The following is a 24720-nucleotide window of genomic DNA, read 5'->3' as shown; positions in this document are numbered from 1 at the left end:
TTGAAAAATAACTCTAATGGTGCAGAAGTGCCATACCCAACATTGCACACAGATTCAATCCCCAGGCTTTATCCAGCCGTTACTTGCACATCTCTCTCTTGAATCCTAAATTGTAGGTAACAAAAGGTTAACCACAAGCAACATTGCAACAAGATGTGCAAGTAAAGCAAGTAAGGTAGCAAAGCAACCAGCTAACAAAGCCAGTGAGGTAACATGCACCATCAAGAGCAAGATAGCAAGTTTTAATGGAACCTGCAAAACTGCAAAATTAGCTAAAAACAAGTTAGACTGAAAAACAAGAAGCATCAGGCGTGTGCTAGAGGTGAAAAGTTCAAATGCGAGGAAGACTACAGAAGCCTTCATCAAAAGACCACTAGAAGACTGATGACCACCTCAGAAGGAACTGACACATGCGCAGAAGCTAAAAACGTATAAAACCATGACACAGCTTTATGCAAATATGAGTATGCTAATGATATGTTGTAATTGTGACCTTGCATGGAAGGACTTTTAAAATGTAGCTGAAAGCTATAAAGAGGATTGAGTGAGTTTTTGGCAGAAAGATTCTCCTCACTCCTAGCACTGAATAAACAAATTCGGCTCGGTAGCCATCTGACAATAGAATTTTATTTTCTTGCTCAGTTTTGGGCATCAGGCTAGAGAGGGCACCAAAGCAGGTGAAGGGCCTGAAGCACATGTTCCATGAGGAGCAGCTGAGGGAGCTGGGATTGTTTAGCCAGGAGGAGAAGGCTCAGGGGTGAAAGGAGGTTGTAGCCGGGTGGGAAGGTCAGCTTCTTCTCCCAGGCAACTAGTGACAGGATGAGATGACATAAGCATTATGCTGCGGGAAGGGATATTCAGGTTAGACATTGGGAGGCATTTCTTCACATAAGGGTGATTAGACATTGGAACAGACTGCCCATGGAGGTGGTGGAGCTACTATCCCTGGCCGTGTTTAAGGAGACTGGATGTGGCATGCAGTGCCATGGTCTAGTGGACAGGGAGCTGTTCGGCCATAGCTTGGAGTCGATGATCTCATCCTAAATTGATTCTATGACTACCATTTCACAGCTGAAAAGTGAACTACACCCCAGCAAACGCTTTTAATGAACTGAAAGATTTTTTTTTTTTTAGGCCTTTCGAGTAAGGAAAAAAAATAATAAAAAAAAATAAAAGAAAGAAAGAAAGAAAGAAAGAAAGAAGCGAACACAAGGTGAAAGCCCAGCGGAGGCCCTGTCCTTCAGCAGCCGCAGGTCCCCAGTTCCCAGCGGGAAAGGCGGGAGCGCGGCGCGGCTCTCCCCGCAGGATAACGGGGCCAACGGGGCCCGCCGCCGCCCGCCCCGCGCATGCGCCCCGCTGGCGCACGCGCCGCCGCCGCCCCGGCCCGGCCCGGCCCGGCCCGCGCGCTCCCGCAGGGGCGCCCCGCGCGCGCGCCCGCCGGCAGCGGCCCGGCCTCCCGCGGGTGAGTAACGGCGCGGCCCGAGCCCGGCCGGCCCCGGGCGCCGGGAGCGGCTGCTCGGGGCTGGCAGAGGCCGCGAGGGGACGGCACGGCGCCCGCCCGCAGCCGCTGTCAGAGGGGCCGCGGCACCCCGCGGGCGGTGCCTTGCCTCCTCCCCGCTGTGGAAGCCTCGCCGCGCCCCCCGCCCGCGGCTGGGGCTGCTGGGGTGGGGGCCGGCCTTGGTTCCGCAGAGGGGGAGCGGAGCGAGAGCGCCCGGAGCTCTGTGCCTGGCTCGGGGCGTGCGAGCAGCGCGGCGGAGTGGGTCTGCTCCCGCCCTTGCTTTCGGCTCTTGTCAGCAGCCTGGCTCCGAGCTGCCCCGGGCAGCTCCCGGGAATGAAGGGTGCTCTCCTCTCGTGGCCTGCAGCCGCCCAGTTAGGTGTGTTTCCATGGCCTTTCGAAACAGAAGGCTGGCATGTTGAAGGCAAGTGCTGGAGGCTCTCTTACCGCCTCTACAGCAAAGAATCCTGAAGGATTGTGTTTTGTTGCTACTGCTGTCTTTCTTAAATTCAAATCACAGTTTCTGTTTTCTGGTTGTCGGATTTTAAATGCCTTTTTCTAAATTCAGTAGACGTGAAAGAAATCTGTTATTGGAAGTGTTTAAAGATATACCTTTTTAGCATGTAACACAGCTGTGAAGTGTCTGCATGCCGTATCTAATGTTTTCTTATATCTTTAATGATTTTCAAGCTATTTTTTTAAAAAGGCTTTAGGAGAAGACTTTTCATATACAGAAAGTTTTTGAGAAGTTCCCAGGTTCTTCCTAATACTAGAAACACTCGCAATGTACGTACACATATAGTAGTCAGCTTCTGTTGCTTTTTACTCTTTGTGATCTCCAGATCACAATGTGCTATGTAAATGTGCTTTTAACACTTTTACCAGTCCTCACTTGGTCAGTCACTTGGAAACTGAATTAATGTTCTAGGTGCACATCTGCACTCTAGCTCCAGAATTGAGGCTTTAAGGTCTAGCTCTAGAGCTGATCTGTCAGAGTTTTCAGCTTCTTTGAACTGGGAAAACCTAGTAGAAACTAAGTTTAGATAACTTAGCTGAGAAGCTTTGATCCCATCCATGAGCTACCAGCCTCAGTGGCTTCTGGATGACCTTACCCTTGATCAGTAAAATCAGATTTTCAGAGCTCTCCCCTATGTTGCATTTCCATTTTTTATGGTTAAGGAACTTCAGAGCAAATAAATTATAGTATTTGCTGATTCTTGCTAAACTAGGTAAATCTGTTTTATCTCAACCTACTTTCTTTGCATAGTGTATTTCTTTTTTGGAATTTGTAAAACTGAAAAAAAGCAACCCACTAGGCAAGGCACTAAAACTTGAATTGCCTTACCAAAATTATCTCAAGTAATTAAGCACCATCGTCCCTTTCAACCACTTTTTTAAATTGCTTTTTCTTCTCTGACTAAAGAAAGATTCATTTTGGGGAAATACGCCAGGGGAAGAAAAGCTCATCATCTGTATATCTGTATGGTTTTTTCTTCCTATAGTGGAAAGGACAAACAGAAGGTTTCCTTGCACAGTAACTTAAGGGTATAAAAAGCAGTATTGAGGGAGAAAAAAAATCACTGTTGAGTAAGAGCTTGAGACATTCAATTAAGTATGTGGAACAGTTAGGAAAATTACTCCGACTTTCTCATAGACCCTTTTTTTTCTTCATGTAGGAGTTGTTTTAAGAAGAACATCTGGAAGTTTTGCCTACTATGATGAATTTAATGCTACTTATTACCAAAAAAACCCAAATTAATTTGGAACAGGGATGATCATAATGGGATAGACTTACATGTATTTTGTGCTTTTTCAATTCTGTATAGTTATTTGCAAACTAAAAAGTAAAACAACTGTGTCAGATGTTCTGGGGTTTTTTGAGAAAAGAACTGGATGTTGAGGAAATACAGGTTTTAACTTTTCCTAGTAAAGTGTCATATTTTTCTCATATTATAAAGGAAACTACTATCTGTATTCATTAAAGGAGAAACTCTGACCTGTTACAGATGGTTTTTTTCTTATTTTAAAATTTGTTGAGTAGTCAAGAGAAGGAACCCAAACTGCTTACATTTTTGTGTGGTACACCTATATGTGTGAACAAACATGGAGTTTGAATCCAAAAGCTTCTGAGTCAGGGTAACTGCATGCAACAACTTAACCTTCATAAAGCTGAAGTTATTCAGCCTGACTTATTCCTACCGAGAACGTCAATTGCTGTTAGATCCAAGTGCACCCAAAAGTCCAAGGCAGGATACTTCCTAAGTCTGTAGGAGTGACGTGTACCTCAGTGTATTGCAGTCAGACTCTAAAATTTGAATGTTCTTTGTCTAATGACTGTTGAATAAGAAATGCATTTTTAAGGTTTTTCCACTTCCAGGGATAGACATTATTTCATGTATCTGTTTCACAAGCATGTTTGCTCAGTCTGTTTCTCCATTATTGCCATTCTGCTGTGGCACTAGCATTGATCAGGGTAGTTTATCTGTCACTGTCTCTGAAAAGTAGATCTGAGCAAGATTAAATGACACATGAAGCACTGCCAACCTGTAGCTCTTTGATGCAGCTTTTACAATATAGGTATCTGTGCCAGGTGTGAATTACATTATTGTCATTGAGACTGATGTCTCCCTAAAACACAAGCCTTTATTTACCATAGATATCACTTCCTTGTTCTAGAAATTTTGCACTTTGATGCTGAGCCTCTGTATAAGCATAGCAGAAGTTCATCATATGATATAGTAGACCAGGGTATGTCTTAATGCTAGTCAAATACTAGTGGGCATGCTGCTCATTTTTTAGTATACTTCAATGGTGAATGTTCCCTATAAAAAAATTCTTGTTGAAATAATAATGTGGTGCACCAAGATCAATTCCTGACACTGTAGACAAATGACTGAATGGTTGTGAAGTCTTGATCTAAACAGGAGGCATTGAGTAGCTGATATGTCAACCAAGAATAAAAAGGAACAGCTTCTTTGGTATGGAATAGGAAAACCCAAATGACAAACCTTGTGACATTGCAGTCATGAATTCTTCTTCACAGAAGAGATAAAATTATAATTGCAGAGGTGGTTTATCTCTGGTAGTCCTGTATGTTGTTTAATGAAGATCAGTGGAATTTTATTTAAATTAAATGGAATATATTAATACACTAGTCAGATGGATAATATTGTTTCCTTAAAAACAAAAATCCTAACCCTTCAGAAAACTTCAGTTTATCTAATCTGAAAATTGAGTTAAATTACCAGGTAGAGGTAGCATAATATACTATGAAGAAGACTGAAAAGGTAATGAAAAATAGCAGGAGCAGTTTGAGTGTATTTAAAGTTAATTTCTTATTAAAGTAAGTGTTCTATACTCCAGACAATCTCTGACAGAATTCTCAAATCATGGGGATGGATTGTTAGCCATAGAAGAAGAACCCTGTATTTTGACGTAAAGCGATGTGAAATCCTGTAAGCATGTATGCTGTAAAATCATTTTCCCTGACAGTAGCCAAATGTATGGTTTCAGAATCCAGTTGGGCAAAATGAACATCATAGTCTTGCCTTGTTCCATCTGTTCTTTGTTGGCTTTAGTGCTGTGATTCTCATTCAACTGAGTTCACTCTCTAACAAGGTGAAAGTGCATTGGGATTTTGTTGTTTATTTTTGCAATGTTAACTGGACTTTTCTCTTAAAGTAAATGAGTGACCAAATGAATCCCAGAAGTTATAACAGACAGTAGAAGAATGGATTAATATTGGAAATGGGAGTGTAATACTGCTATTCCAATTCAGGCTGTATTGTTAAAAAACATATTCTAAGACTGCTTATCTAAAATTATCATAGCAGTAGTAAGCAGCATATTGTGACAACTGAGCTCTATATTAATGCACTGGTAGGAAACTAAGGTCAAATAATTTACAAGTATTTTAAAACTACCTGTGTATAGCTCAGTAAATTAAAATAAGAGTCTAAAATTTGCAGGTCAGTGACAGAAATAGAAATCACAGCTATACTATGTCGAATGACCCTTGAATCAGAAATTAATTCTTAGGTTTACTGGTTTAGTGTTGTCAATTTTATGCATAATCTTGTTCCACAGAATTCTGTGGTAACCTATATTTTGTTAATCCTTTTCTCTGGTTCTCTTGTGATAATGTTGTACAGGAATTAAAGTTATAAATAAAATGACCAGGCCTTCCATTATAATGATTTTCTTCCCCCTAGTTTCATGATTCAAATCTTGCTGTGTACCATTGGTCATGTTTTTAATTTAGCCCTGGAACACTACATGAAGTGTCAGGCAGCTGTGACATTGTACTAACTGGCTGCCAGCAGCTAACTTACAAGCTTTCTGTTTGATCTACATCCTTAATGCTATGCTGTTTTTTGCTTATGCGGTTCAGAAAAAAAATTAAAATTTTAGATCTGTAAAGTTGTAAAACATCATTGTTTCAAATTTAGTTTGCTGGAGTATTTTGTTAATGTATTGGTTAACAGAACGCAAAGTGCTTGGTCTCAAGTCAGTAAATAGGTTAGTAAATGAAACCTGCATTCTGAACACAAGCTGTAGTTCTGTCATACCCCATTTTGTTTTTTACTCTTGTTCTGCTCTGTTAGTGTCCTTTCATAGCTTCTGTTTTTTTCTTCTGTTTTCTTTATTATTGCTACCTGAATAGCATTTGCAAAACATAGTAGTTCTGAAGTAATGTAACCAGAATTTCCATTTCATGGGATTTGCCCAGGTTAGGATAAAAATTAAGTTCAAAAGTAAAATATGTTATAAAATATATCTTTGGTGGTAGAACCTCAAAATGTGACATATGTTCTCAAAGAAGGAAATGGGATTTTGTTTGTGTACCTCATCCTCCACAGTCTCTTAGTTCTGTGGTCAGTGTATGCGTCACATTTGTCTCTTGTTATTTTTATTATGTAGAGATTTTATGAAGCATTTCATACTGCTAAATACTAGGTAATAAGAAATCTGACTTAAAAATATTTTGTCTTTTGATCAGTTCCGGCCAAAATCCTTCTGTTGGGATTCTGAACTATGACATCATGGCAAGATTTCGCAGAAGAACATGCATCATTTTGTTGCTTTTTATTTTGTTTATTTGCTCCATAATGATGGCTTTGAAGACTCTGAGACCTGACAGAGCTGGCTTTGGGGATCCATTTGGACTTGGTTTGTTGCCGGAGCTTCAACAACGGACAGTGCTCTTAGACAGTAAGCAGAACTTGCTAAATAGGGCTCAAGGAGATACTGTAACACGTGTCAGTAATTTGCATAGTATTGCTGTCAATACTATGAAGGCATCTATGTCTCCAGTAAAAAAGCTGGAAGAGGAGCTTTCTTCTCCTAATTATAACTTTCACATATTCTACTATACTTGGTATGGGAATCCACAGTTTGATGGTAAATATATTCACTGGAATCATCCGTTGTTGCCACATTGGGATCCCAAAATTGCAAACAATTATCCAAAGGGAAGGCATAATCCTCCTGAGGACATTGGGGCCAACTTTTATCCAGAACTTGGATCTTACAGTTCCAAAGACCCTACTGTCATAGAAGCCCACATGATGCAAATGCGTACAGCTTCAACTGGTAATGAATGTTAACATTTCAGCATGTTGTTCATTTATCCAGCCTTACATCTGTGAATGAGCACAACTGAGCTATCTGTTTTTCTGTGTAATTCAGGAAATGTCTGAAACTAGTAAATGTCTTTGTATCTCTGAGTTTTAACCCTCAACTGAAACCTACATCTTCAGAGCTGTGTCTGATGAGTGTAACAGCACAGAAATGTAAGAACGGTGTTTGTAATACTGTAGGTACATGTTTTTCATTACTTACTGCTAAACACTGATAACATACATGAAAAAACAGAAACCTTGACTGGAATATGTTGTTTGTGTATTTTATTTTTGGAGATGAATACTTCAGTTTAAAGGACAGGTTTCAGTAAATCATGCTAGCATGCTTAAGGAGCAGCCTGTTCAAATATGAGTGGGGTTTTCTGTGAATGCTGTGTGTGTGCAGTAACAATTGAGTATTAATTCCTTACTATCCAAAAGTATCTTCTTTCAATGCAAATTGATGTTCCCTTTTTCTAAATAAGGTGAACTGCAAACATAAGAACATTCAATGTATTTTTGATCTTGTTCCTTGTTGGGCTTTATTGTCCTTTTTATGTTAATCTTCTTTAAAATAAGCAGTCATATAGGCTAATACTAAATTCTGAACAGCTTCTGTAAATGTAGTTGGAACAGCATGACCAAAGCTAATAGCATTATTGATACTGCTAATCACCTTGTATTGAATGTCCTTCATTCATCTAATCATTACAGTTTAATGTAATTGTTATATTTTGATTGGCAATGTTTACTTGTGTAGTGTCTACTTCTTGGTTGTTGTCATCTTGTGGGTTTTAACCTAACCTTTATTTTATACAAGGGTTAATAAAATCATAGGAAATTTCTCACCCTCTTCAGTAACATAACTCCATGAACAGGAGTAACAAGACTGTTGCAGAGAAATCTCAGATACAAGTTGCCAGTAAGCAACTAAGCAACCTAGACCAAAATAATTTATGATAGTGCAATGAAGGCAAGGGGGGCACTTGCAGCTTTAGAAGAATATGTGATGTTTCTCATCCTCTTAATACAGATGTCTAAGAAAGTTGAACTCCTGGTGAAAAAGGTGCCAATTACTAGGAAGAATGCTTTGCATAATCATTTTTTTTAGTAACTTCAGTCAGTTTTCCAGTTAAAACTCAGCAATGTGAATGAGTAGTTCAGACTTCCTGTGACATTGATACTTATAAAGAGTCACTTTTTCCTGCTGCTATTCTCACTTAAGGATTTAAGTACAATTGAATTTGTCCTCTTCCATCTAGATTTGACTAACATAAATCATCAATTTTTTTTTTAATTATACTTCATTCATTTTTTGCGTACTGTGAGGCTGACTACTTACAATTTCTACTTTTTCTCTCTTAGCCAGTGTCTCATCCATGACTGTATTTTACAGTCACATAATAATTTTTTCTAGCCATTTTTGAGGCTTTATCAAGGATCTTACGAAAAAAGAGAAATGTAAGTGGTTCTTTCAGCAAATATTGTCTAATGATTGAAGGCGCGTAAGAGATTGGGGCAACAATCAGAACAAACAGAAATCTCATGCTTCCCTGTCTTCTTCTTATATTTTACAATTCTTAAATAATAATTTCCTAATATTTTACAGATTAAACCAGTAAATTTTATTAATAAGATTGGTTAAGGAAATTTTTTTTGCACCAGCCTTTTCTTTGCAATAGTCCATTTTTTGTTTTAGTGACTATTCTGCTTTTAAAAACATTTATGACATTGTTTTTAGTGTCAAGTCCATCCTCTTTTTTTTTTTTTTTTTTTTTTTTTTGACTCTTTAAGTGGTATATAACTTTATTTTTTAACCATAGGAAAGAAAGTGTGTAGTAGACTTTTTCAGGAAAAGACCAGTGTGAATTTAGGTTCCTTGATTAATAATTCTGTCTCCTGAACTTTTACATATTTCCTAAAGGTGTAAAAAAGGGTCTTGTCAAGATAATCTGGATTTGTTGCTGTTCTGCTTGCCATAACACCTTACTCATTTACATTTAGTCCTTTGCTTTTGTGTGAAATAAAAGATAGTACGACAAAATGCAGTAAAATATTTCATTTTGCTTTCCTTGAGCAGACTGTCTCTTGTGATTATCTGTTATTCGTGATTTTCTTTTTGATAAAATGCAGAGATAGTGTGCCTAAGGGTAGTTAAACTCCCTTCTGTGTGTGGTGAGCCGAAATTTCTGGTTTGGATATTGTGTGACTACGTACTCACTGTAATCTGTGGCTTCTTTTTCCTAATTTTCAAATTGTTTGTTGGAAATTGTTGGTCAGAAATTGTATAATGCTAGTTAAGTAGGTGGAATTTAGAATATATACTTCCCTAGCTCAGTGAATTTATTCATTTCCTTAAATCATTACCTAGTTAAAAAGAACCACATTGACTTATTCTTCTATATGTTCTAAATATCATTGATAGGAAAATATTCCTACATCAGTATTTCATGTATTTTTTTCAGACTTAGCTTCTTTTTGATATTGTTTCCAGCTGTGCATTTAAAAGATACAATCTGTTTTTTTGACTGCATTTTATTTTAGAAGGAACGGGTTTTGCCTTTCTGAAGAGTGTGTTCTTTTGCTATTCTTGGAGAGCATCAGAAAAATTTACAGTATGAAGACGTTATTTGTTGTCTTTTTTTCTCCACAGCACTGGTAACATCCTTAAATTATTGAGTTACTCAGGCATTTTTGAAGATAATAAATTTAAAAACTAATTTCACATGCTTGGAAGGATGGATTACACCATAGTAACTGTACAAGCAAGAAAGAAGGTTGTGGGATTGAATCACTGCTTCTAGTAATAAATGGTTGTTTTATATTTGAGCCAGAGGTACAATGAAGAAATAAGATGGGGAATAAAGTTCCATAAGATAAGAATGTCTTTCATCACATGCACAGCTCTCACATCTCTTGCCTATTCTATAACCCATGTATCTTGATATTCTCTGCCTGTATCATGGTGTAACTTTAATGCCTTAGAGGGGAGCACACTTTTCATCTTGTCCATGCTGAAGGTTGGAGTGGTGTGCTGAAAAGTGGGAGGGAACAGCTCTTATGTGTTAGGCTTAGGACACTGAGTACAGATTGGATCCCCTGATAAATGATCTAACCATTGTTTGTTTTGCAGTCCTATAATGAGAGTTGTTAAATTCCACTCTGAGAATACTGAGATTTTGTAACTGATTAAAAAGTAATTTGAGATTCTGATTTATTTTATGTAGATTTCACATCAATAATTGTAACTCATGACAATGTTACAGTATACCTGTAATATTTTAAACAACATGATTTAAAACTCAATTTTTGTACTTTCAGGTGTAATAGTTCTTTCATGGTACCCACCAGGTATGGCTGATGAAAATGGAGAGCCTACTGATGATTTAGTGCCAGTTGTTTTGGACTATGCACACAAATACAACCTAAAGGTAAAGTATGTCTAGATGCATATAATAGGAGCAATTAGGAAAGTAAACTTTGCTATTATACTGCACTTCTTTTTGTTTATGGAAGTCTTTGAATTGTACTGAACTTTTGTAGGACCAGAGTAATATTCCTTTATAAACAGAATAAATATTGTCATCTGCTTTAGCTTGCAGAGTCTGAGGTATAGTGTTGTGGATTTTTATTCTTTTCTAATTTCTTTTCAGAAAACAGTTTTTAAAATAAGACATTATGTTGTTTTCCAGTGAGTCTTGGGAGTTGAGGGAAGTATTACATATTCCAAAATACTATGAAATACAGTGAGCTATAAACTAAGAAACTTTGAGAAAGGAGAAAGACTCATCTTCATTTTGCATTATTTCATAACTTTCTAGCACCTGATCATAGAGGTCAGGAGTGATCATCTATGAGAAATAAAGACAAATTTGGAATATCTAGTTTGAATAAATGTCTTTATTCCAGAAAGTATCAGAAACACTTGTTTTGGACTATAAGGTCAGAGACATGCTACTCAGACTTTAAGGTTACTTCAGGGCATGACAGGACAGGAGGGCTAAGTTATTGGATTCTTAAAATAGGTGAAATATCAAGTCAGTTTAAAAAATACATTAATTGATCAGTAGAATCTTAAATTTGGTTTGATTTTGTTTATTATTAGAATAAAACTTGTATTTCCCTTTGTGATAATGAAAATGTGTATTTCATTTTAATCTCTCCCAGGTAATGAATTTGAGTTTTTAAGTAGCTGCATATGTTTCATCTCTGGAGTGTGCTGTCTGTACTGTGTACTTAACACAGAGCCTGTTCATCTGCTCGAGTTTTAGTTTGTTATGCAAGTTGCAGATTGTCAGTGAAATTTCCTGTCACTGGATGTAACTGTAAATTCCTTAGCAAGCAGGAGGAAAATAGGATAATTAAATCACTTACAGAAGTAATTTTGAAACTGTTAAAAATCCTGTGTGATTTGCATTATATAATATAGATTGCACTCTAATAATAAATTTCTAAAAGGACAGAAGAAAGGTATTGTCCTTCCTCAAAATTTTCAGACCATTTAATGGAGTTTGCTCTCACCTAAAAGAATTTGTTAAGCATTCAAGTCTCAAAGGAGTCAAGGCCAAATTAAATAAGCTACCAAGGAAAGTACAGTAGTGTGTAAAAGTGTGCTAATGATTGCAGTATGAATGAAGCTGCAGTTACCACTTGGAAGAATTACTGGAGTACAGATATTCAGTATAGATATTGCAGGAAGGGCTACCTTCACTGTAATGTTTTTAAGCATTCTTGCACTAGTAAGTTATTAGAATAAGTCCATTGTAGACCAAAGCCAAAATACAAAATATATTTCTGTTACGTTTGCTAAATAGAAATCTGGGAGAAAATACACCCTTTTGATTTGTCTGATTTTCATAGTTGGAAATGGAAGATGAAATTATAGTGCTTTTCAGCCTCTACTGTCAGTCAGTGATTTAGTCTAACACTATTTTTCTATAGTTTCTACTTAATAAAGGAGAGACTGGCTCCGCAATGGAATTTTTCTACTCTTGCAGAGTTGTCAAAGACTTTATTAAATACATTCTGCTCTAAAATTGCTTCTGAAAAAGTTGTTGCTGTGATTAATGTAATGTATTCTTCCATGATTGTCTATTTGAAAACAAATTCATTTTTACATTGGAATTCACACACACTAGTTAATCAATTCCATAAGCTCCAGGCTTGACATTCAGAGCAATAGCAGTACATTATATTATATTTATTTCCAAGAGCTTGTTGTTGTTGATAAATCTATAAAATTTAAGTTTTCATTTTGCATATCTTAAAATGTATTTAGACTCTGAAAACTATCCTTGGAGCATTATCTTTAGCAGATTTTAATACATTAGTTAGAAATTAAATATTAAAATGTTTCATTAGTTTATCAGTTCTTTGACATTCAAATAGATAATATTTTGTTTTAAGTTTTAGGTTTTGTAGCTTTTTAATTTTTATGAAGCATGATTACCACTTGCTGTAATCTAGGGTAAACAAGAACAGTGCTCTGTTTTAATGTAAAAAACCTAAGTATTTAATACCAAATTTCATGGAATTGGAAACTTCTAATGTCTGTAGTGCAGGGTTGGATTATTATTAGTATAGACTGATGAAATGTTTGGTCTGTAAAGAATTACATATTTGGCTGGTACTTGCTTTATATAGTACCCAGTGCCCACGTATTCAGTAGTGTTTTATGTTTGTGTTGCTGTTGCTTTGTTTTCATCTTTCAGGTCACTTTTCATATCGAACCTTACAAAGACAGAGATGATCGCAGCATGTACCACAATGTCAAGTACATCATTGACAAGTGAGTTTTTTCAGAATGGTGTCCCTGGAGTTTCTTACCTGCTGGTTTAGGGGACTTTGGTATATGAACTAAAGCTTATAAAAATAGCTTATAATGCCTACAGAGACTGAAGAGAACTAAAAGAAACTTTGTTCGTATTTCAACTCTGCAAAAATCAGTCTTTTTTATAAATCCTCAAGTGTGAATTTTACATAGATTCTCAAATTTAAATTGCTTTCTACAGTCTTTTAATGTCACAAGTCATACATTAGATACTTCAGATTAGCAACATGATTTATAATTAAATAAAATGTACATTTTGATAATGATAAACTAGCAGATAGAGCTTTATTGTGTTGACCTCTAATGATTTTAATTTATCTTGACAATTTCCATACATTTGTTAGGTGTTTTGCTTATCAGTGCTGCTTAGACTGTCTTTATTTCATGCTGAATTAGAGAGTTGCCCTTCAGAGGAAGCTGATAACTGTAGCACAGTTTGACACTAAGTTACTGTCACAGTTTAACACCAGCCAGCAACTGGATATCACCAAGTGCCCCTTGTTTCCCCTGACATCCCTCAGCACTGGAGAAGTCAATCAGAAAGAAAATATAGACTTTGTGGATTGAGATAAGAGCAATTTAATGATTGAAACAAAATAGTATTATAATGGAAATGAATAGAATGGTAATGGAAAGAAGAAGGAGAGAGAGTAACAAAATCTGAGACAAATTGCTCACCACCTTCTGAACAGTACCCAGCTCAGCCCAGGGCAATGTTCCGTCCCCTTCCAGGCAGCTCCCTCAGTTTATATATGGGCATGACATTCTGAAGTGTGGCATATCTCTTTGGCCAGCTTAGGTCAGCTGTCCTGGCCTTCCTTCCTCCCAGCTTTTTGTGCAGTTCCTCACTGGCAGAGCAGGAGACACTGAGAAGTCCTTGACTTAGGATAAGCACTACTTAACAGCAGACAAAGCATCAGTTTTATTCTCATGCTAAATCAAAAAAAGAAACCAAAAAGACACAGCACTGGAGCAGCTACTAAGAATATTAACTCTATTCCTTGCCAAACCCAGGACAGTTGCTAATTTGTAGTATTTTAAAGGTTTTTTGAAGAGTCATTGTTTGATACTTCAGCAAGCTCTGGACTGAAGTTTTGTGGACATGATGTTTTGTGTTTCAAAGTCCATGTCCTGTCTTTTTAAATTCATTTTTTGGAAGAGTCTTCAGCTCAGGTTGTACAACAGTATTTTCCAAATGATAAATTTTATCTTAACGATACTTGTTTGCTTTGTAGATACGGAAGCCATCCAGCCTTTTATAGGCACAAGACCAGCACAGGCAGACTTCTTCCCATGTTTTATGTTTATGACTCTTACGTAACAATTCCTGAAATATGGGCAAATCTGTTAACTATGTCTGGATCCCAGAGTATTCGAAATACTCCCTATGATGCATTATTCATTGCACTTCTTGTAGAAGAAAGACATAAGCATGACATTCACAGAAGTGGTTTCGATGGAATGTATACGTACTTTGCCACCAATGGCTTCTCCTATGGCTCATCTCATCATAATTGGGCAAGTTTAAAAGCCTTTTGTGATAGTAACAACTTAATGTTTATTCCAAGTGTGGGGCCAGGTTATATTGATACCAGCATCCGACCATGGAACAACCACAACACGCGGAACCGTGTCAATGGGAAGTACTATGAGACTGCCTTCAGTGCAGCCCTTCTGGTGCGACCAGAAATTATTTCCATTACATCTTTTAATGAATGGCACGAGGGAACTCAGATTGAAAAAGCTGTCCCAAAACGGACTGGACAGGTGGTTTACCTTGATTATAAACCCCATAAACCAAATGTTTACCTTGAGCTTACCCAGAAGTGGTCTGAGAAGTACAGAAAAGAACAAGAACAGTGGCTTATGTGAGCTGTCCCAGCTGCAGCTGTTTCCTAATGCATTGATTGTATTGAGAAAGAAATTGAGAGCTGAAGAATCTGTTACTAAATATCTTTCTTGTATCTTTTGAATGTATATGCACTACTACTGAATTTTAATTTTGAAAAGTAAAAAAATTATGAGATTATTGGTAATTCTGTTGTACTGGATATTTTAGTTCAAAAATATTCAGGGAAAGCTCTTAGTTGTTAATTTGTTTTTGTTTGTTTTTTTATTTAACTTTGTAACTTGCATGCTGAATTTTCAGAACATCTGCATGGGATAACGCGACATGACCAAAGTATAACAAAAAAACTGGCACAGTTTCTTCCTTCTTTTATTCCTGTAATTGTGTTTCTAATCAAACTGATGTTGTAATCTAAATCCTTATAGCTTCTTGCAGGATGCATGTCTATAGTGTGTGGAAAAATCTACATTTATGCTTTATGATGCTTTGCATATGGAGTTCTTGACATATGGCTAGCTTGTGGTAAAAGCACTGAAGAGTTATGTGTGATGCAGCACCACTGGGTTTTGTTTGAAAAAAAAATAGTATTTGAAAGAATGTTTCAAAGAACTGCTGAAAGATTTCTACTTTGCTTATATTTTTTTCTTTTTGGTACATGGTGTCGACTTTTGCTGATTACTGGATACTGACTGGGACCGTTTTCTTTCTCTTACTCTGAATTAAAAAAAAAAAGTTTGGATTACGGTGGAAAACATTTTTTGAGGGGAAAAAAAACCCTAAAGATGCAAAAAATTTATTAAAATTTCCATTGTTGCTTATTTTCTGCTAATTGACTGCATACACAGTGTGCTTTTTTAAATGTCTACTTTCTAAACTCAGTATCTTACTCGTTCTACAATAACTTAATTGTAGGAAATACTTTTTTTGATTCTGAATTAGGAGCAACCTAGTTTGGTAGCAATGAGAGCAACTACCCATTTGTTTAATTTGAAATCTGAGATTTCTCTTTTTCACCTAGTCCATTTAGTTGTTCCAGGATTCACAATTGTAAATACTAAAATCTTGCTGTTACTCAGATAAGCTGAATAACAATGCTACCTGTAAGACTATGGTATGGCTGGAAATGAGTATTTTCAGTCCTAAGAATCTCGTCTGTTAAATGTTGTGATTATTAACTGGTGTTTTTTATGAGGTTTGAAAGGTTCAATCACACAGACATACCTCCTCAGCCATGCATTTTTTTGGGATTTTCATAGCGTTTCATAACAAAGCCGTAAACTTTGGAATAGTAGAAATTGCAGTGTTTTGTTAATTCGCGTCAAACATTTAATCCTAGCCAAGTGGATTCTTTCTTAGTTGTTTATTTTTTTTAATTGGCATATAAGGTTTTGATCCTGTGTTTTAGTTCATATGCTCAGACTGTTGTGACCACTAGTAACAGCTAGAATTCTACTGATGTCAGCAGAATTCATGAAAATTACACTCTTTACTGAGATCTCACTGTAATCTGTTAAGTGGTAAGGTGAATATGAGGATTTCTGTTAAAACAGAAACCAAACTAATATTTTTTTTTTCCAGAAATCTTTTTCATTCCAAATAAATGTTAACCAGTTACCACTATAAATTTCTAGAGTCTTTTTGTTATGAAAAAGATTTGTTTATTTATCTCTTACTTTTTTATGGTTCATTTTTTTGTTGTTTCTTTGTGCTTGCTGAAGTGATGAGGTGTCATCTAATGCCCTCAGCTGCTTGAAAAAATTCAGAAATTGAATGGCAGATATATAACCTGGCATGTTGAAGTGTGCCTCTAGATTTACTGGAGTCTTACAATCTCTCTTTTCATATTTTTTTGTACTTTCCTATTGCATTTCTGCAAGGTCTGAAATGCTTCTGAAAGAAATGTTTACTGATACTTATTTGTTTTTGCCATACTCAGGTGGGTAAACTGACATAGACATAGGCATGACCACAGTCAAAAAATAGTTTCTGAGACATAAAAAGCACTTGTTAGTCTTCTACCACTTTCAAGTTAACTACTCCCCTTTTTATTTTACTTATTTTTGTTATTACTTATTTTACTGTAAACCCCTTAAATAGCTATATATAGCTCATTTTTATAATTTTTTGTATGTTTATGCTTTTACAGCCCAGAGTCCTTATATTTATTTTAAATGTAAGGGAAAAATTAAATGTTTGCATATATTATTAAAAAATCTTCTGAAATCAAACCTTTTGAAAGGACAAGTATCTTTGTTTTCCTTTTGCTTAAACTTTTGTCATCCACTGGTCTTTTCTCACTGTAGTTATCTGAGCACTTTACTTGTCTTGACAACTTTGCACTCATCTTTCAGCCCTTCCTTTCTCCTAGTGGCAATTTTTCTTTGTGACTGTGAAAGCCACTCCTTTGTTGCTATGTATAGAAACATTTTAAATCTGTTGTATGGTATTGTACAACTCAGGTGATCTGTCTTGTTTAAAATGCAGTTTATGGTAGCAGTGTAATGGATCTCCATTACACTGAAAGAATTCCAGAATTGCTGTAAAGGTATCATTTAACCATTGCTATGAAGTAGTTTGGGCCATGGCATGCTGAAGTGTGATGGGACCTTCAGACGAATTTACAGAATTTCTGTAGAAAATAATGAAAATTAAGTGCCTAGAAATTCATTGCCCCTGAACACAGTGTATTTTTATGTGCTTGATGTGATTTAAAACATAATATGCAACCTCACATAATATTTCAGAGTTGAGAATTTAATTTGATGATCCTAAGGAAAGTTTATGGAATAGCAGCTACTAGAGCTACCCCAGCTGCCTGACTAATGCTTTCTCTGTACTTAAAGCAAATCAATGTGCTGCTTCTTGTCATAGGGAGTGGAGAGTTTTGCTTATGGACTGTTGCTGCAGTCATGATACTTATTTGAAATTTGAGTAAAAATAGGTCTGAGGGAAAGGATTTGTACAAATGCCAAGGAATAAGATGATTACAAGTGCACAGTTAAAAGGGGCAAGGGAGGAGAAAAGTGAGTGTATTTAAGAAGGTGGTTACTCCAAGCTTTAATATTACACTAGGGGGAAAAGGGGACTCCAGTATGCAACCAAAATTGAGAAGCAGGGAAGAACATTTGTAATGATGTTATGATTTGAAATAGATTTAAGGAATATATGGATCCTATTTCACTTTGGTGTCCCACTAGCGTTACTTCTTGGCCAGCTGGAAAAAAATACTGTAATGACTGTTTTTAATATTTTTACGCTGGTGAAATGTATTTGATTCATTATTTCCTAGTACTTGAAATGATATGGGAAGTTCTAAAAGAGATTGTGCCATGTTACACCTCTGCAAATACAGAAATACCTGAAGTAATCAATCACATACTACTGACTGAGTATCACTAGGGGGTAAATGGTTTCTAGTCAACGGAGCAAGTCCTTGTGGTAAAAAGAGAACATATTTTTAAAAGAAAATCTATATGTTCATTTCTGCTTCTGTGAATTATGATCAAGTAAATTGTTTTAGTTCTGTGAGCTGTCTCAGAACTGAAGCATAGTGCATCAACTCTGAAATAAGAATGTGTATTAAATCTTGTATAGTAGTGCATGTCTGTCAGATCTGTAATATTGTACTGAATTTTGTGGGCAAACATGTGCTGATGCTGTTACTGTTTTAGTGGCAAGCTGTAGATTATGGTGAATATAGTTTCTACACTGATGTTCATCATCTTTTTCTAGTGCATTTCTTTTGAGGTGCCAATGATTTGTCTCTTAAGAGGTTGTTGAAGCAGAAGGTCCTTCAGTGGAAACATTTTTGTTATGAAATTTGATATGTATATTCTCTCCATAGTTTGAATTAACACATTTCACACATGGTTCTTAGATTCAGTTGAAAACATCTCTCAGGAGTGTTTTTAGCTCTATGTTGCCAGTAAATGTATCTCTGGGCACATGGATAAGGACTTACTGTGATTTAGGGCTCTGTTTATTCCAAATCTCATGAACACAAAAATAAAAAATAAAGAATTTATAAACAAATTATTTGCCACTGAATATAAGGTGAAAATTTTTCTCCCAGTCCTACAAGTACTTGTCTTCATCTTTCTACTTCATTAAGATTGTGTCAGTGTTTTGTTTCTTATCTTTTACTTCTGACCAGCATGTTAAATGTTCTTTAAATTTCTAAAGTGACTGTATTTCTAAGATTTCATAGTTGGAGTATTCAGTAAAGAGAATCTACAAGGTTAGAGGCATGGCAGAAAAGCCTGATGTGAATTTCATATTGTATAGGTGAATTTGTTGTGAATCGATAGTGTGTCTTTATATGAGTTGAACACAAATAAAAAATACCCTTCTTTTAATACCCTACATGGCTGTGACAGAGATGAATCTGCTTACATAAAAATAAAAAATGTTTATGTGTCTATTTTGACATGTGCATATACCTGAAGTCATTATTTTTAAAGTGATACGTCATTGTAATAAAATTACAGACTCTATTCTGCTACTTTTAAGTAAGCAATGGTTTTAATCCCCTTTGATATTTACAGAAAATCTTTTTGCTTATGAATATTTTCATGAATAATAAATATATGCCCAAAAATAGTGATTTTTAAAAGAATGTGTGATAGTGGGGTCTTTTCATAATATGAGTTTTGAAAGTTAATTTTTATTTTCCTATTACTGTGTGTGTGTAGAATTTATTAGACTGAAAACAACAGGCTCATCACTTTTTTTTTTTTTAATAGACAATATTCCTGATGTTTTTAGGCCTAATTTTATTACATCTTGTTAGGCTGCTGAGTTTACTACTGCATGATGTTACAAGTGTCTTCAGTCTTGAAGTACAAGTGTATGTTGACAAAGTAAAATTGAACTTTGCGGTTCATACTGAAGTTTAGGAGGGATGGGCACACAAATAATTAGCCTTGCAGGAGAATGGTTCACAACTGATTACTACAGAAGGGTGAACAAAGTATTTGTTGCATTCCAGTAGCATATTATGCTCTTCAGATATAAAAAGTTTGGAAGGTAAGCATTGCCATCTTATTTTTCATGGCTGTGTGAAATCACATCCTTGGTGTTTGAAAAATGTTTTTTGTCATTCTAACAAACTGCACTGGTATGAGAAAAATTAAAGCTAATTCAAACGCATAGTAGTGTGTATTTCTGTACATACAGTTATACAGCATGATGATTTTATGGAGAGATGAGAATTCTATTTTGTATATTCCATTCTTGCTTCTATTCAGAGCTGGCTTAGCACATTCAATCGTGTGGAAATTTTTTTAAATTAATGTAGGTCTTAGAATATGTGTATGCAAATATGTGCACACACAATATTTTCCTCATCACGTCTTTGTGAAAAATGCTACTGTCCTTACATGGATAAAAAAGTCTGGAGCAGTTTCAGTCAGTTCCCAGGTCTTACCAATGTTCATGGAGTGATTCAGAGTGTCTCACTTCTTGATTCTAGCAGTTAAGTAGTGTTCTTAATTAGAAATAATCAGAGTATTCACATTCATTTATATGGTATTTTATGTAAAAATATGGGTAAAAATCTACTGAACTTTTCTAAAGTAGAGAATTTTAGGAATGGTTAAACTTTTTTTGAACATAGATTATAATATAGCAAAAATATACACTAGCTTACTAAAATCCATGTTGGAGAAAAAGATATGTTTTATTAGATAATGTCAATGCCTGCTATTGCATTAAGAGCTGATATACTGTTTTTAGAAGACAATTTTGTTTTGAAATCTGGTCTCTGCTTAGAGTATTTAAGATAATTTTATTTACAATAGCTGTTTTTTAAAACCTTGATGAGGTGTATTGCTAGCTCTCCAGAGAACCAACACAATGACAGGTAGTTTCTTGTTTTTTGAGATAGGGGGGTGAGATTTTTTTGGGTTTTTTTTAGTCCATGGAAATGAGCACTATGTATCTGACAGCAGGATCCTGTCTTCAGTGTTGGTTTTATAACTTGAAGTCATTGCTATAGAAACACAGCAGGATCTCTCAAGACTAATTTCTCAAACTGCAATGTGATTCAACAAACAAACTACCAGCAGTAATTTCAGTTGATTTTTAGAACAGTAGTGAAAATTAGGATGTTAGTTTGTTGTGATTTTAACAGAAGTTTCTTGGAAAATTCTAATATACTATGGTAGAAAATACTTTTATCATAGAGTTGAGATTGCTTGCTCATTAAGATCAGATAGCCAGTTAAAGTTTGAGAAGTATGATTTCAAATATGGTGTATGTTTTTCAATAAGACAGTATTTCATAATACTATTGCCACTATTCAAAATACTTTAATAACAATGAATAATTCTTTTTAAAGGGTATTCTTCTTTAGTTCTAGAAGAAGTTTAGTTCTTTAGTTCTAAAGAGCTAAAGAGGGCTTCCAAAGGCATTGACCTCAGGAAGCAATGTTAATAAATGAGAAATAATTCTAAGATTTTTAAGGGGAGAAAGAAGTAGCCAGCCATTTGCTTTGTGAAAAGCTTTGCAATCCTTATTTTGTCTCATATAAATGATTCTTGGTGAATCTTGAAATTTTATTCCAGGTGAGAGAAGAACTTACTTCCAAAAATAAAATACATTCTGAAAACACAAGTGGTAAATTGTATTAATTGTACTCACAGCATACCAAAAGTACATGTACTTTGCTATTTAGGTCCAGCCTTTGGCTGACCAGCTTCCTGATCTACTAATTCACTTGGAATTTTTTGCATATATTTTTACTTTTCTTTTTTTATGAAAACACTGGAGAACAAGTACAAAGCAAAATTTTAAAACTTCATTGCAGTAACATGACATTGAAAAAGATAAGCTGTATAGAAGGGAGGAATGTGGTTAAGAGATGTAAAAATTATAAAATGTCTGGAGACTTCATGCAGGCAATATCACCATATTCAGATTACTATATCAGTGAAAAGATTTTTAAGAGACTTGGAAGAAGTTCATGTACTTAAGCAACAGAATAAAGAAAGGTGTTAGAAATAAAAAAGACGCTTTAAAATGAAGATTCTGTCCAAGGGATCAAACAAAAGAGGTAAGTTGGTAAGTTCTGGCATTCATTCTAAAGCTAAAAAAAAAAATTAAAAAAAAAGGAACAACTTCCTAGACCTAAAAAAACAAAACAAAACAAAACAAAACAAAAAAAAAACCTCAATAATTAAGTTTCCCCCATCCATCCACCAGAAATAAATACAGAAAACCATGGAAGGCAAGACAAAATAACAATATTAAGGAAAAAAATACCCCAAAAAAATTTAAGAACTAAATACTAGAGTCTTCTTTAATGCATGTTTCTAAAACATCACAAGCAGATAGAAAGCTGATAGTGTGCTAGTAGTGCTGGTAGATAGCAGGGCAGCAAAAGAATCTTTCACACATCCTTTAGATCTTGGATAACTCTGTAATAGAGAAGTTTAAAGTGTCTTGTATCTATGTTTATTACAGAAGAGGTTAGAGATTTTCATGCTGGATCCAGTATCCATTGGTAATTAATCAAGAAATATCCTATGTTGAAATGTCATACAAGTGGTTTTGTGACTGGATCAATAAAACAAACAGCAATAAATCACCCTGTCTCAATAGTACTCATGCAGAGGTTTTCAAGGAACTGAAGTATGAAATTCTTAAAAATGTGTATACTTTGTTGTTTAAGTTAACAGTAGGCACATGAAGTGGTGCCAATTTTAAAAAGACTTCTAGGAGGGATGCTTGGAACTGTAAACAAGTCTGAAATCCATCCTTGGTTTAAAAAAAAATTGTAAAAATAGACATACAAGATATGGCAATATCTATCAGTTTTCCAAAGCAAAGTCATGCACCAAAAATCCATTACATTTTTGAAATTTTAATTAGAAATGTGGTCAAAGGCGATAAAGCTTTCAGCAAAATACTTGGCCTTCAAAGGATACTACATTTTTATGCCAGTAGAGGAAAGAATTTTTCAGTATATCACTTGCCATTAAAAGTTAAGAAACAGATAATTGAAATATTAAATTTTCATGGAGACAGGCAGATACTTGTTTGGTCCCAAAGACATCTGTTGTGGCATTTGTGCTGTTCAGAAAGTCATTTAGAAATATATGCACTGGTGCTCAACAATTTCTAAAGATAATCAAAATTAAAAACCTAATTATGTAATAGTAACAAATTGGGTGATGAAAGAGTTGGAAAAACATAGTATGATGTGCATGTATAGTATCAGGACATATTACACATACACAAAGCTGTACTCTGTTGTAGTGGTCTATTGCTTCAAATTGATTTGGCTGTCCATTTTGTTGGTACTGTAAAAAAATTAAGCTCAAAGATAGTAAACAACAAATATATTATTAGGAAGGACAATTAAAAATATCACTATACCATTGTATAAATCTGTGTCATACTTGTGTCTGGAATACTGGTTATCTACTAAAATAAACCAAACAAACACACAAACAAAAAACCTAAAAATATACCTGGAAAGATTACAGAGATAAGAATAAGAGAGATTTGAACCAAGGAAAATGTACATTAAAGATACTCATCTTCAAGAAAAATTGTTCCTCAGAATGTGCCAGTGGATCATTGAAGCCATAAAGAAAATTAATAGAGAACAGTAACATTTTCTGTTCTTTATGCCAAAGAAAGGTCATCTAATTAAATTTTCAGATACTGTATTAAAACAGAATAAGAAGTTGGATTTTGTTCACTCAATAAAGTAAAATTATCAAATGTACTGCTACAGGATATTGTAGAAATTGAAAGTATAATAGATACAAAATCACAATAGCATTGATCAGACTTCATAAGCAAGTTGGTCCAGATACAACTTTTTTATCAAAACATCTCTAAATAACTGATTATCAGAAAGCAAGAGAAAGTTTTTTTGGAAATACATGAGTTCTATTTCATGTAATGTTTTAGGTATTTTGCAAGACATTTTGACTTACATGTGAAAATCAAAAATGTCATCTGTTTCTGAAATTAAGAGGGATATTCATATTGGAAAGCAAGAAACTGGTTTAGTGGCAACTAATTATATTTTAGTTTTCTTCTTTCTATAAAGTTGAACGTTGCTGCCTTTAAACTCTGGACCATCACAGTAGTAACCACTCAAGCTATGCTGAACTAATGCCATTTATTCTCGAAGATATTAAAAGATTGTGGTGTTACTGTTTATGTGTCATGAAGACTAAACCCCAGAGGGTCTGGAGGTAGACCCTGCATGTTACAGAAAAGTTCAGGCTACCTTTGTGAGTGCTAGAAATATTCAATTTGATTGCAGAAAATTTTGGAGTTTACCAGAGAAACTCCGTGGCATCAGGGGACTTTGAATATAAATGTAAAGGAAGGAGAGAACCAGAACATTAATGATAGGGCTTCCAGGGGATCCAGCACAGAAGACTGTAATTTGATAAATATGTAATTTATGATAAATATGTATTTTTTTTATAAATATGTAGTATATATAACCCCAAAATTTTCATTTTAGCAGTGGGGAGCTTTGTACAAGTTAATGACTCTCTTTTGTTATACACCCATTAATGTTTATATATTGAATTTCACCTGCAACTTTATTTCATGATAAAATGAAGTTTTATAAAGTCTTTTCTTCAGAATTCATGCAATTCTGCAAATTAGCCTGTGATTAATCCAAATTCTTGAGTAAATAAATTCTTTAATCATTATGTCAAAACTTTTTTGACTGCTCACTGCTAGTTAACCGCTTACAATAAAGATTTTAGTGTAAAATAAAACACAGCTTAAATGATCTTCAGCTACATCTGAGGTGAAAAACTGGATTAAATTAGTTCAGTGGGACTAGGAATATGTTAAATCTTCATGGAACACAACACTGCATAAGCAATGTGAGACTATTCATGTGATGTGAAGTAGTCAGTTCTTAAAGTAGAACTTTATGGGGATCTCT

At 35.2% G+C, this 24720-nt stretch overlaps 1 protein-coding gene across 1 annotated transcript; it reads left to right on the top strand.

The window, feature by feature from the left end:
• The first annotated feature begins 1401 nt into the window (after positions 1–1401).
• Positions 1402–19221, top strand: MANEA (mannosidase endo-alpha). The gene is made up of 5 exons (XM_021545278.2): positions 1402–1462; positions 6495–7087; positions 10438–10547; positions 12828–12904; positions 14182–19221. The coding sequence occupies exons 2-5, from the start codon at positions 6538–6540 to the stop codon at positions 14816–14818; spliced, it is 1374 nt and encodes a 457-aa protein (XP_021400953.1). The 5' UTR covers positions 1402–1462; positions 6495–6537; the 3' UTR covers positions 14819–19221.
• The last annotated feature ends 5499 nt before the right edge of the window (positions 19222–24720 follow it).

The sequence above is a fragment of the Lonchura striata genome, chromosome 3, assembly GCF_046129695.1.
Source record: "Lonchura striata isolate bLonStr1 chromosome 3, bLonStr1.mat, whole genome shotgun sequence".
Lineage (NCBI taxonomy): Eukaryota > Metazoa > Chordata > Aves > Passeriformes > Estrildidae > Lonchura > Lonchura striata.
Note: the sequence above shows the minus strand (reverse complement) of the source record. Positions and strands in the feature narration are given on the sequence as shown.

Bases quoted from the DNA above. Each gene is read 5' to 3' on its own strand.
- MANEA (XM_021545278.2), top strand. From the start codon at position 6,538: ATGGCAAGATTTCGCAGAAGAACATGCATCATTTTGTTGCTTTTTATT. The intron at 10,548-12,827 runs GTAAAGTATGTC...TTCATCTTTCAG, and splicing joins CACACAAATACAACCTAAAG to GTCACTTTTCATATCGAACC. The intron at 12,905-14,181 runs GTGAGTTTTTTC...TTTGCTTTGTAG, and splicing joins GTCAAGTACATCATTGACAA to ATACGGAAGCCATCCAGCCT.